Consider the following 13,029-nt stretch of genomic DNA (forward strand, 5'->3'; position numbering starts at 1 on the left):
TACAGTTTACAGTCACCTATATTACCATAACTTTTTAACAGTAAAGAAAAAAAATGGATCATAGAAATCTATGCTACTTGTTCTTGAAAATGTTTTATGCGGTGGTCTGAACAAATACTGCCTGAAAGATCCAAATTAATATGTGGAATAATAGTTCATTTAATACGATTTAATTTATGATTTGTTGTACTTTTTTACATCAAATAAATAAAAGTAACTATGTAACTTTTACTCAAAGTACATTTTAAATTTTGTACTTTTTTACTTTTACTCGAGTAGATTTTTAGCAAAGTAAAGGTACTTTTACTTAATTACAATTTTTCAGTACTTTTTCCACCTCTGTCTTAGAATTAAGAAAACACCTTCTTAATTATTAAATGATCTAAAGGAGTTTTTGCACCTTTAAACAGTAAGAGAATAGAGTGATCTGTGTAGTAATACAGTATTTATGAAGTTTCCTTTACTGCTGACTTGTATTTAGGCCTGATCTCATTTCACCCCTTGGCCCTACCACTTAGCCTTGAGTGTGCACGCTTAGGTGTAGGGTGCCCTTATTTGTGTTAGGCTCAAGGTGTACCAGAAAGTGCTAGGGATACATGGCCCTTTAAACTAATATTTTCCAGAGGCACACTCAAAACATTGGGCTAAGTATTACTGGCAAATTACATTATTAATCAGTGTATTTAAAAAGTGCTAAAATGGAATAACTGTTTTAGTACTTATTATACTTAAATTGTACAAAAATAGAACAAAAGTCCTACTTAAATTATGTAAACTGTACTCAACTGTACTTAAATGGAACTATTTTAAATATATACTTAAGTAACGTTTAAACATACTACTTCATGTATGTAACCCCATATTTTCAATATGCTTACAGTAAAATTATAATACATTTAACGAGTATTACAACTGTATCACTATAATACACCAGTTATATTAAGAATGTACTAAGAATTGATGTTAAATATATGTGATCTATTTAAATTAGAGTACAAATATGCTTCTTGTTCCTGCCTTCTGTAGGTAGCACACTTCTAGTATAGTCCGTTGGGTATAAACATATATTTTTATATCATGTACTTTGATATAAAGTACTATTATATTGTATATAAAGTACATTAATATTGTATATAAAGAACTATTATATTGTATATAAAGTACATTAATATTGTATATAAAGAACTATTATATTGTATATAAAGTACATTAATATTATATTGTATATAAAGTACATTAATATTGTATATAAAGTACATTATTGTATTGTATATAAAGTACATTAATATTGTATATAAAGTACTATTATATTGTATATAAAGTACATTAATATTATATATAAAGTACTATTATATTGTATATAAAGTACATTAATATTATGCTTTCATCAAATGTTTGAAAGTAAACGTTGATCATACTTTTTAAAAAAGTACAATATAGTGTATTTTTTCAAAAATAAACTACTACAAAGTACACTTTTGGTTTAATGTAATTCAGTATACTTCTGTCATGAAAGACCCAGCAGACCAGGTTTATAGGATCCAAGTGCAGGTTTAATATAACACACAGCAAAAGTACAAAAGCGGGTAATCCAAAGGCAAAAATCCAAAACACAGTCCAAAAGTTCAGAAACACGATAGATCAGATAAATATAAACAAAATCCAGGCTCAGACTTGCAGCAAACATTAACTGAGATACATACAAGACCTTGCAAAGAATCACACACAAGCTTGCCCTTATAAAGGCTCAAGGACAAAGACAAAATGGCCGCCTAATGCAGAACCACATTCAGTATTCTGGTGAGAGTGACCTCTGGTGGTTGGGAGGAGAATCCCCAGGCCTATATGTGACAGAACCCCCCCCCTGACGGGCGGCTCCCGACGCCAAAACACCCCGGCGCCGGGGTCGACCTCTGGGCCTGGGAGCAGGACGACCTGGGTTTGCCAAGTGGTAATCCGTGATCAAAGACGGATCCAAGACGTCGTCAGCGGATACCCAAGAGCGCTCCTCAGGACCGTACCCCTCCCAGTCCACCAGATAGAACATCCGCCGGCCACGGCGCCTGGAATCCAAGAGCGCCCTCACACTGTAAGCAGGAGAGCCCTCCACATCAAGAGGGGGAGGAGGCTCCGACACATGCCCGGGGACCTGGGAGTTAGAGGAAACAGGTTTTAACAGAGAGACATGGAATGTAGGCGAAATGCGATATGTAGCTGGCAAGTCTAGACGATAAGATACAGGGCATATTTGCCTTAACACCTTAAATGGACCTATAAAACGAGGACTTAACTTCTTGGATGGAAGCTTGAGCCTGAGGTCCCGGGTGGAAAGCCACACCATCTGGCCTGGAGACAAGGTGGGAGCTGTCCTTCTGTGTTTGTCAGCGTGAAACTTCTGGCGGCGCACCGCCCTCTGTAGGCGGACATGGGCCTCCTCCCAGGTTTGTGCACTTCTCCGCATCCAGTCATTAACTGCCGGCACATTGCTTGGTTCCCCTGTCCATGGAAAGAATGGTGGCTGGAAACCTAGAATGCACTGGAAAGGTGTTAGACCAGTAGAAGAATGTCTTAAGGAGTTTTGAGCATATTCGGCCCATGGCAAGTAGCGGCTCCAATCATTTTGTGACCTACTGCAATATGAGCGCAGGAACCTACCAATTTCTTGGTTGAGGCGTTCGACCTGTCCATTAGCTTGAGGATGATACCCAGAGGTCAGGCTGACATTGATGTTGAGACATGAGCAGAATGCTTTCCAGACATGAGACGTAAACTGAGTGCCACGATCAGAGACAATGTCCTCTGGCAAACCATAGTAACGGAATACATACTGAAAAAGGGCCTCAGCTGTTTGCCAAGCAGTAGGTAATTTGGTCATAGGAACAAGGCGACATGCTTTAGAAAATCTATCAATGATAACCAAAATGGTAGTAAAACCCTGAGAGGCTGGCAGATCCGTAATAAAGTCAATACCTATATGTGACCAAGGTCGGTTAGGGATAGGCAAGGGTTCCAGATGGCCAGCTGGAAGTTGCCTAGGAGATTTAGATTGAGCACAAACAGAACAGTCATTGACAAAATTTTTGACATCATTCCTCAGAGATGGCCACCAAAATTTGTTGCTTACCAGATCGGTCATACGTTGAATGCCGGGGTGTCCAGAGCTCGGGGTGGTGTGGATCCAGTGTAAAAGATGATTGCGCACACTGGAAGGGACGTACGTCTTTTCAGCTGGACAGGTGCTTGGACTGGGGTCGGTTTGCTGTGCCTGTAGAACTTCATCCATAATGTCCCACTGTATAGGAGCTATGACAATGGAGGAGGGAAGAATGTTCTCATTTTTCTGGACGGGTTCAGGTCCATGGATTCGAGAGAGAGCATCAGCTTTGGTATTCTTAGAGCCTGGCCTGTATGTCACTGTGAAATCAAAGCGAGTGAAAAATAAAGCCCACCTGGCCTGCCGTGAATTTAGTCGTTTGGCTGTCTTCAGGTATTCCAAATTACGGTGATCCGTCAACACCAGGAATGGATGTTGAGCACCCTCCAACCAGTGCCGCCATTCCTCAAATGCTGCCTTCATGGATAACAGTTCTCTGTTGCCTACATCATAGTTTCTTTCTGCCTGGGTTAGTTTCCGAGAAAAAAAGGCACATGGATGTAATTTGGGTGGCATACCTGAGTGTTGAGATAACACCGCTCCCACTCCGGTTTCAGAAGCATCCACTTCGACCACGAATGGGAGAGATGGATCTGGGTGCCGAAGAACTGGTGCAGAGACAAAATGTTTTTTCAGAGCAGTGAAGGCAGCAGAGGCTTCCTCAGTCCACTTCAGAGTTTTCTGTTGTCCTCTCAGCAAAGACGTCAGGGGGGCTGCAACAGAACTGAAACCACGAATAAATCTTCGATAAAAATTTGAAAACCCCAAAAAACGCTGCAATTCCTTGACATTTTTAGGTTGAGGCCAGTCGATTACTGCACTGACCTTCGTTTGATCCATGCTTACACCATTGGCATCAATGTTATATCCAAGGAAAGAAATCTGGTCCTTGTGAAATTCACATTTTTCTGCCTTGACAAACAAGCTATGTTGCAGGAGCCTTTGCAGAACTTGCTTGACGTGATTGATGTGTTCAGACAGGGTAGCGGAGTAGATTAAGATGTCATCGATATATATAATGACCCATCGATCAATCATGTCCCTCAAAACCTCATTAACAAAAGCCTGAAAAACTGAGGGGGCGCCCGAGAGACCATATGGCATAACTAGATACTCATAATGACCTCTTGTGGTGATAAAAGCTGTTTTCCATTCGTCCCCCTTGCGTATACGTATTAAATTGTAGGCGCTGCGCAAATCTAACTTGGTGAAAATTTTGGCATGACGTAACTGCTCAAGGGCTGCTGGCACCAAAGGGAGAGGATAACGGTACTTAACTGTTACAGCATTTAGGCCTCTATAGTCAATGCAAGGCCTTAATCCACCATCTTTCTTTTCTACAAAGAAAAAACCTGCAGCTGCAGGAGAAGTGGATGGCCTGATATAGCCCAACTTAAGAGCTTCGTCAATGTAACTTTCTAGAGCTATCGTCTCTGGCTGAGAGAGGGGATATATCCTGCTTTTTGGTGGGCAGGTGTCTGGCAGAAGCTCTATAGCACAGTCCCATGGTCTATGTGGGGGTAATTGAGAGGCCTTACTCTTACTAAATACCTCTGCTAGATCAAGATACTCAGGGGGAATGGAGTCTGTGGTGTCAACATGAGGGCTTTCAATTTTTGTGGAAAAACAAGGTAGAGATAAACAATTAGCTAAACAAAAGTCGCTCCATTTTACAATGTCACAGTTTCTCCAGGAGATTGAGGGGTCATGTTTGGAAAGCCAGGGGAAGCCTAGTATGATGGGATGGTCAGGAGAGTCTATGGCAAAAAAGGTTAGAGTTTCCTCATGGAACAGACCTACTTTGAGTTTCAGGTTTGTTGTAGTTTTGGTGACTGAGCCATCACCCAGTGGACGTCCATCCAGGGCCTTGATCCTCAGAGGAGTGTGACAGGTGTTGAGTGGAATCTGAAGTTTTCGAGCCAGTCCAATGTCCATGAAATTACCAGCTGCTCCAGAATCGACTAGCGCTGAAAGAGAAAAAGATTCTGAACACCACCAAACACTGACACGTAATAGCATTTGTTTGTTTTCAAATAGGCAAGAAATTTTTTCACTCACCTCTGACGTCCCAGCAGAGCTGGGACGTACAGGGCAGGAAGAACGCATATGGCCTGCTTGGCCACAGTACAGACAAAGCCGGTCTCGCAGTCTCCGCTGCCGTTCCTCTAAGGACAGGTGAGCCCTTCCAATTTGCATGGGCTCAGGCTCTGAACTAGAGGGTACAGGAAATGGGTATACCATTTGAGTATTTCGGAGTCTTCTTCTTTCACACAGAAGACTGTCCAGGGCAATAGACGTCTGGATAAACTGGTCCAATGACATGGCGTCTCCCCGACACACCAACTCGGCCTGAAGATCTCGGCGCAATCCTCTGCGGTACATGGTCAGCAAGGCTGGCTCACTCCAGCCACTACCAGCAGCTAAAGTTCTGAATTCGAGAGCGTACTCTGCAGCAGATTTAGACCCCTGCTTTAAATCACAAAGAAGTGATCCAACATCACGTCCAGCAGCAGGATGATCAAAAACTGATTTAAAAAGAGCATAAAAACGACTTTCTGAATGCAACACATCACTATTGTTAGTCCATAGAGCAGTGGCCCACTCCTTAGCTCTTCCAGTTAGTAGAGAAAGCACAAAATGTATCTTGTCAACCTCAGACTGGAACTGGGCTGGATGGTGGTTTATATAAAGAGTGCACTGCATTAGAAAGCCTTTGCAATGATCAGGAGAGCCATCATACCTTTCAGGAACCGCAATAAAAACAGTAGAGGATCCAGGATCAGCAATAGGGGGGTTAGAGGCAGATGAAAGTTGGCTTGGATCATTGCTGGCTGTAGAGTCCAGTTGTTCAGTAGGTGGAGATGGTCGTAGAGCAGCTTGAACTAGCTGAACCAGTTCATCAAGTCTTTGTTCCTGGCGGGCTAGTTGCTCTTCTAAACCTGCTGGATCCATGAGAGGCAAGGTCTTCTGTCATGAAAGACCCAGCAGACCAGGTTTATAGGATCCAAGTGCAGGTTTAATATAACACACAGCAAAAGTACAAAAGCGGGTAATCCAAAGGCAAAAATCCAAAACACAGTCCAAAAGTTCAGAAACACGATAGATCAGATAAATATAAACAAAATCCAGGCTCAGACTTGCAGCAAACATTAACTGAGATACATACAAGACCTTGCAAAGAATCACACACAAGCTTGCCCTTATAAAGGCTCAAGGACAAAGACAAAATGGCCGCCTAATGCAGAACCACATTCAGTATTCTGGTGAGAGTGACCTCTGGTGGTTGGGAGGAGAATCCCCAGGCCTATATGTGACAACTTCTAAAATCCTTATTTCCAAACATACTTTTGTATATATTTAGCAAAGTGTGTTAAAAACAACAGTTACGGTAATTCACTTAACGTACAATGTGCCATGTAACTTTTTAGAAAGTAAATTAAATCACTACTACTAATTTAAAAAAATGTAAGTAAATTAAAACTTGCTAAAAAAAATTGTACAATATATATTAAAAATATTTTTATACCCAACGAAATATACCTGAAGTGTGCTACTTACAAAAGACAGAAACAAGAAGCATATTTGTACTCGAATGTTAATAGATCGCATATATTTAACATCAATTCTTAGTACATTTCCAATATACGCTGTGTATACCAGTGATACAGTTGTAATAGTCATTAAATGTATTATAATTTTACTGTGAGCATATTTAAAATATGGGGTTACAAACATGAAGTAGTATGTTTAAACGTCACTTAAGTATATTTAAAATAGTTCCATTTTAATACAGTTAAGAACACTTGGCACAATTTAAGTAGGACTTTTGTACTATTTTTGTACAATTAAAGTATAATAAGTACAAAAAAGTTGTAACATTTTATTATTCTTTAAATACATTGATTAATAATCTAATAATGTGGCTACAAGATCACTTTAGTGCAGTATAGCATAATAATGCTTAGTGTACTTTAATCTACCTTTTTTCACTAGGGGTTACTACCCAGATGAAAACTGCTCAGCCTTTTCTGTACTTAAAATGTATATATATATATATATATATATATATATATATATATATATATATATATATATATATATATATATATATATATATATAGTACAGGCCAAAAATTTGGACACACCTTCTCTTTTTCAATGCGTTTTCTTTATTTTCACGACTATTTATTTATGTGTACTTCCTATACATATACATATATATATATATATATATATATATATATATATATATATATATATATATATATATATATATATAGTATACGTACTTAAATCAGGCTTGAATGGGGATTGATTTTGTTTGTTTATATTATATTGTGTTAAGACACAATATTACTGGGTACGTAGGCTGCACTGCTGTAGAATGTTCGTACGAGTGTGATGTCATCACTGTGATGTCATCAGCAATTCGATTGGCTGAGTGTGATTCCGAAGCTACAGCATTCCGATGGGTATAAATAGCTGTGTGCTGGAGTTTTTGGTCTGTTGGGTGTTCGGTGTTGGAGAGAGCAGTTCGAAAGTATAGTGCTACCCATAGCTACAGACAACTAGACATGGTGCAGATGCTGAAAGCGTTAATCGTTCCGGGTGTGCTGGCCGTCGCCGGCTGCTGCTGGTGGTGGTATAGCTCCCGGAAGAAAACTCCAGGTACCAGCCAGGACAGTGAGGAGAAGGAGGATGAGCTTTCTTCCTCTAGTGGAGAAGAGCAGTGTGCTCAGTCTGAGACTAGAGCACCTCTCTCAAGCTCAGAGGAGCTCCCCCTTCAGGACAGTGTGGAAGACAGCCAGCCAGGTAAGAGCAGTGAGCAGTAAAAACAGCTTGAGGACCCAATCATCATCATAGAGGATCCTCAGGCTGAAGACACTCCAGTTTCTGCTATAGAGCTTTCAGAGCTCAAAGTAATTGATGACCTTTCTTCTTCTTCTGAAGATGGACAGTGTGCTCAGTCAAGCCCAGAGGAGCTCCCCCTGCAGGCCAGTGTGGACGACAGTCAGCCAGCCTGGAGCAGTGAGGGGAAAAGGCTGCTTGAGGAGCCAATCACCACAATAGAGGATCCTCAGGCTGAAGACACTCCAGTGACTGCTGTAGAGCTTCCAGAGCTGAGTGTCGTAGATGACCTGTCTTCCTCTATTGAAGATAGACAGTGTGCTCAGTCTGAGACTGGGAGTATTTCACTTCCCATCTCGACTGCAGCACCTGTCTCAAGCCCAGAGGAGCTCCCCCTTCAGGACAGTGTGGACGACAGTCAGCCAGCCTGGAGCAGTGAGGGGAAAAGGCTGCTTGAGGAGCCAGTAATCCACAAAGACATACCAGCCTCCTTTCTGGGACGAAGGACACAACCACGGGTCCTTTCCACCTCCGTGACTGTGAAGCCCTTTTTCACAAGGGATAAAAAGTATGAGAACACAAGGGAGAGCCTTTCCCAGGTGGCATGGGACACAGTAATGGATGATTGGTATTAACTTACCAAATAAAAGCCAAATATATATATATATATATCAGCTCTGGAGTCATGTGACTTTCTTTTTTTGTATTAACAAAGCACTTTTGTTTGAATCTATTAAAATCGATTAAGTTATTTATATTGGTAATATGTATATAGGTTATTTAATACATATAATAAGAAATTAGAAATAATAAGGAATAAAATTGTAAAATAAATAAATAAATCAACATAAAAAAAACATAAAAAACAAAATGAACACATAAAAGGTAAAGAATGTATAACATATAAAAAGTAAATAAAAAGGTGAATGAAAAAAATAAAATTATATAAATGAAATATAAAGAATTTATAAAATCTAAAACTAAAAATAATAAAAAAGGTAATAGTAAAGGTAAAATAAAATGAAAAGAATGATAAGAAATGACTGAATGAATAATAATGAACTAAGAACATACAGATGTAAATATAAATAATAATAAATAAATAAAAACAAATTAAATACATGTAAAAAAATAAATAATAAGAAAAAGATTAACTAATAAAAAAAACGAATTTAAAACAGTCACAGGCTTTCTGATGGTGGATTTCCTATAGATTTCCTATTTCCTATAGTGATTTCCAGCTCGCTGGTAACGGTGTCAAAAGTGTTCACATTCATTACTGAAGTAGAAGTATAGATACTGGGGTTTAAAAATACTTCTGTAGGAGTTGAGGTACCTTTTACTTAAGTACAGCTTTTAAAACTACTTAAAGTATAAAAGTAAAAGTAATGAAAGGGGAAAAATTACCTTATAAACAGAAACCCAGGCCGTACTACAGGGGTCTATACTGCACTAAACCCCTGATGATTAGATGACTATAAGAACTAAAATTGTGCTTTAAAAAGTCTTCAGAGATTCTGAGGGATGTTATAAAAATATTTTGCAGACAGACTCACACAGACAACATCATACCTGTCCTTACTACATGCTTTACCAACCAACTGTAGACTGAAGCTTTGCACAATCAGCTTACAAATATTGCATATAGCAATGATATAAAGTACCAGTCAAAAGTTTGGACACAAGTCTAATTTTTTGTTACATTTGTTGCAAAGCAATATTGAAGTTATCAAATCTATGGCATATGAATTTATGCAGTTTTGCAGTAAACAAAACAGAATAATAAATAGTCAACAAAATAAGTTGTATAAAGTAGAAGCTTTTGCTTTGGTGCCAGTGTTACCTACTCTCAATGCCCTTTTAGCCAGCTTGGAACCTAGAATGGTTCTTTGGTAGCTAAAGGTGGGTAATCCAGGTCCAGAAATAAAAAATGGTCTAGTTAGTTCCAGAGCCAGCCAGGCAATTGGAGTGAAATCCTGGGACGGATCTTTACTTTTTGGACCTAGATTACCCACCTCTACACCTAAACTCATAACATTTTACAGCTCACACGCACTCTCCAAACGAACTTATAAAACTGAGTCATAGCCTTGACCTAGCAAGCAAACCTTAGCATGTAACAAGCATGGCAAACACTGCAAATTCACCATTAGTGCATCACTAGGTTACTACAATTGCTTGTCAACAATTGACTGTAGGACACATTCAGTTTATTTTTGAATACACATCCGGGTAGCTGCACCAATGCAGCAGAAATAGCAATCCGCCAAAATCAAGAAGAGCACACCTGGCTCTTAAAAGGAATGGCAAATGACACACTGATTGGTTTATTTCATGTTACACTATAACACACCTATGATTATTTAAGAGAATTAGTCCATATATGCCTTGAGCAAGGCATACTTTCCCTGTCATTATGATAGCAAAGACAAACTGACACGCCCTAAATCAAGCTGTGCGTGCTTGATAGCTTAAATGGCCTAAATATCAATAAAACAGGAAACCAAGACCCAAGAGAGGAGCGAGTTTTGTCAAATGGCTCCTTTATCCAGGTTAACGTGATTTATTACTCAGAAATGACTACAGCTATGAACAATCAAAACAGGACCTTCTTTTTGTAATTACTTTCTTTTTTATTCTCTGATCTGACCAATAAACAGAGAGAACATTCTCACAGTGTTTGTTCTGATGCACTTAGGTACACTTTTAATTTTTTCTCTGTGTGAAAACAAACCCAACCAAACCAGAAATGGGAAAAAGCTCCAAGTTTACACACTTATTAACTCGATTTAGACTAAAGCAAATTGCAAAAAAATTAAATTGATAAATAAGTAAATAATTCCTCTAATTTAGCAAGCACCAAGGTATGTTCCTACAGCTACTGCATGTAGGCAAACCAGCATCAATCCAACTGTGTACCGTGCCAAACGCTCAATGCTATATAGTTATTTATTCATGCAAGTATTTATTTATTTAGATTGATTAAAGGTAATGTGTGCACAGACCTCTTTTCGCTGGCACCCCTGGTGAGAGAATGAGTACATGTGTGTGCCAATGCCTTGTCTATTCACATATCCCAGACATGGCATCCCTGCCATCATTTATTAATAAAAGAAGAAAAAACAGCAGTGATGCAACTATAGGATGCAGGTCAGCACTGTTTTTTGTGTGGCAGCTCTGAAGCTCCAGAAACATCCATGTGACAGTCAGGCATCCATAAACGAACCAATGCAGTGTGTCACCCTCTGCCCTGGAGCTGAATTTAAAATTCCAAGCCTGTTCACGGCTCATTTGCTCTATATGGGCTGTGTTCGATGTTTCGCATATATATATATATATATTTACTGTTCGCACTGTATGGCGAATCAATGTGTAGCAAGTGTGCATGTTTATATGTCAGATCTGATTTTATTATAGTATTTAATGTACCCATTTACATCAATATTTGAAAAAACAATCACAATCTATTATCTAATTCTGCAAATCAAAAATGAACTAGACCATATAAAATGTAACTTTATAACTAGTGAATTCTGTTAAAACTTGAATAAACAAGAATAAACTATTCCATAAAAAATGGAGGTACCACATTATAATAAGACTACCTTTATGAAGGGTTTATAAATGGTTTACAATTAGTTTATTAATGGTTACTAATTAGGTTGTAAATGCCTTAAAAATCATTAATAATCAGTTATAACACATACTTAGAAAAGGGCAACAATGACCTGTTGTTTGCCAAATAGTGAACCCACGGCCATCTTTCTAAGTATGTGTTATAATGTGTTATAAGGCATTTAAAACCTAATTAGTAACCATTAATAAACTAATTGTAAACCATTTATAAACCCTTTATAAAGCTAGTCTTATTTTAAAGTGGTACCTAAATTTATATTGTAACTGTTGTAACATTGGTTCCACATATTAAACATGAAAACTGTCATTTTCATAGAAATATGAAAGCTAATTAAAGAACATAATCAGATTTTAGAATCAAAGTTATTATGTTTAACAAAAGACATACTGTATACAGAAATTATGTGTATCAATCATTTAAACTAATACAATAATATATATGCTGCAAAACAAAAATTAACTCTACCTTAAAAAATAATAATGGGACAGATTAATTCTATTAAAAAATGTTTTGTCCACATTTAAAGCAAATGAAAACTATGAGATATAAGAAATAAGATATACTACAACTACAAGTCTAGAATGTATGTCTTCAAACTATAAAATTCTTCAAGATTCTTTCAAAAAATCGACACATCTTATAAAACGTGTATGCCTATTGTCTAATGCTGCAAAACAAAAATTTACTGTAGCATATAAAATTTAACATTGAGATTAATAAAACTCATTGCTTCCGAATGTAAAATGTAAAATTCTTTCAAAAAATACCTAATCTAACTGAAGGCATATATATTTATGATCTAATACTGCAAAACAAAAATTAACTGTAGCATGAGATTAATAAAGTCTATTGCTTCTGAACCTAAATTCCTAAAAAAAAAATATCTTTATCATCTAATGCTGTAAAACAAAAAATAACATAACTATATAAAATTTAAAGTCGCTTGCTTTCAAGTATAGGCCATTTCTTTCAAATCCTGTAAAAATTCCACACATCTCACTTCTTATTGAGACAAATATACTTTTCATCTAATGCTGTAAAACAAAAAATAATTAAACTATATAAAATTGAACTATGAGATTAATAAAGGTTATTGATTACAAACTTAAGAACCTTCTTTTAAATCCTTTCCAGAATACAACAATCTTACTAAAGACATTTCTTCATATTAATTTATTTATATTTATCTAATGCTGCAAAACAAAACAAAAATACTCAACTATATAAAATGCAGAACTCAGACAACTTTTGGCCACATATTACACGTAAAACAACATTTTTGCGAAAACTAAAAAAACAAGGATATCAGCTTTTGAATATTTCAAACAACATTGAAACATTTTTCAAAAATTCCACATCTCACATCTCTTTGAAAATTGTTGAACCACAG

The 13,029-nt window shown here is 37.5% G+C and overlaps 3 protein-coding genes across 3 annotated transcripts in view; 1 reads left to right on the top strand and 2 right to left on the bottom strand.

Moving 5' to 3' along the window:
* Positions 1–13,029, bottom strand: part of LOC103031957 (ETS-related transcription factor Elf-1) — a 374,649-nt gene that overhangs the window by 189,138 nt on the left and 172,482 nt on the right. The gene's annotated exons all lie outside the window — the stretch shown is intronic.
* Positions 1–13,029, bottom strand: part of LOC103030906 (E3 ubiquitin-protein ligase Midline-1) — a 106,158-nt gene that overhangs the window by 92,712 nt on the left and 417 nt on the right. The window lies entirely within an intron of this gene.
* On the top strand, positions 7,671–8,662 carry LOC125785759 (fibrous sheath CABYR-binding protein-like). The gene is made up of 2 exons (XM_049469863.1): positions 7,671–7,966; positions 8,105–8,662. Exons 1-2 carry the CDS (start codon positions 7,729–7,731, stop codon positions 8,635–8,637), a joined length of 771 nt encoding a protein of 256 aa, XP_049325820.1. The 5' UTR covers positions 7,671–7,728; the 3' UTR covers positions 8,638–8,662.

The sequence above is a fragment of the Astyanax mexicanus genome, chromosome 21 (assembly GCF_023375975.1).
Source record: "Astyanax mexicanus isolate ESR-SI-001 chromosome 21, AstMex3_surface, whole genome shotgun sequence".
Classification (NCBI taxonomy): Eukaryota; Metazoa; Chordata; class Actinopteri; order Characiformes; family Acestrorhamphidae; genus Astyanax; species Astyanax mexicanus.

Excerpts from the sequence above, each read along its gene's own strand:
- LOC125785759 (XM_049469863.1), top strand. The coding sequence starts at position 7,729 with ATGGTGCAGATGCTGAAAGCGTTAATCGTTCCGGGTGTGCTGGCCGTC. Across the intron at positions 7,967-8,104 it reads TGTGGAAGACAGCCAGCCAG|ATGGACAGTGTGCTCAGTCA; the intron begins GTAAGAGCAGTG and ends CTTCTTCTGAAG.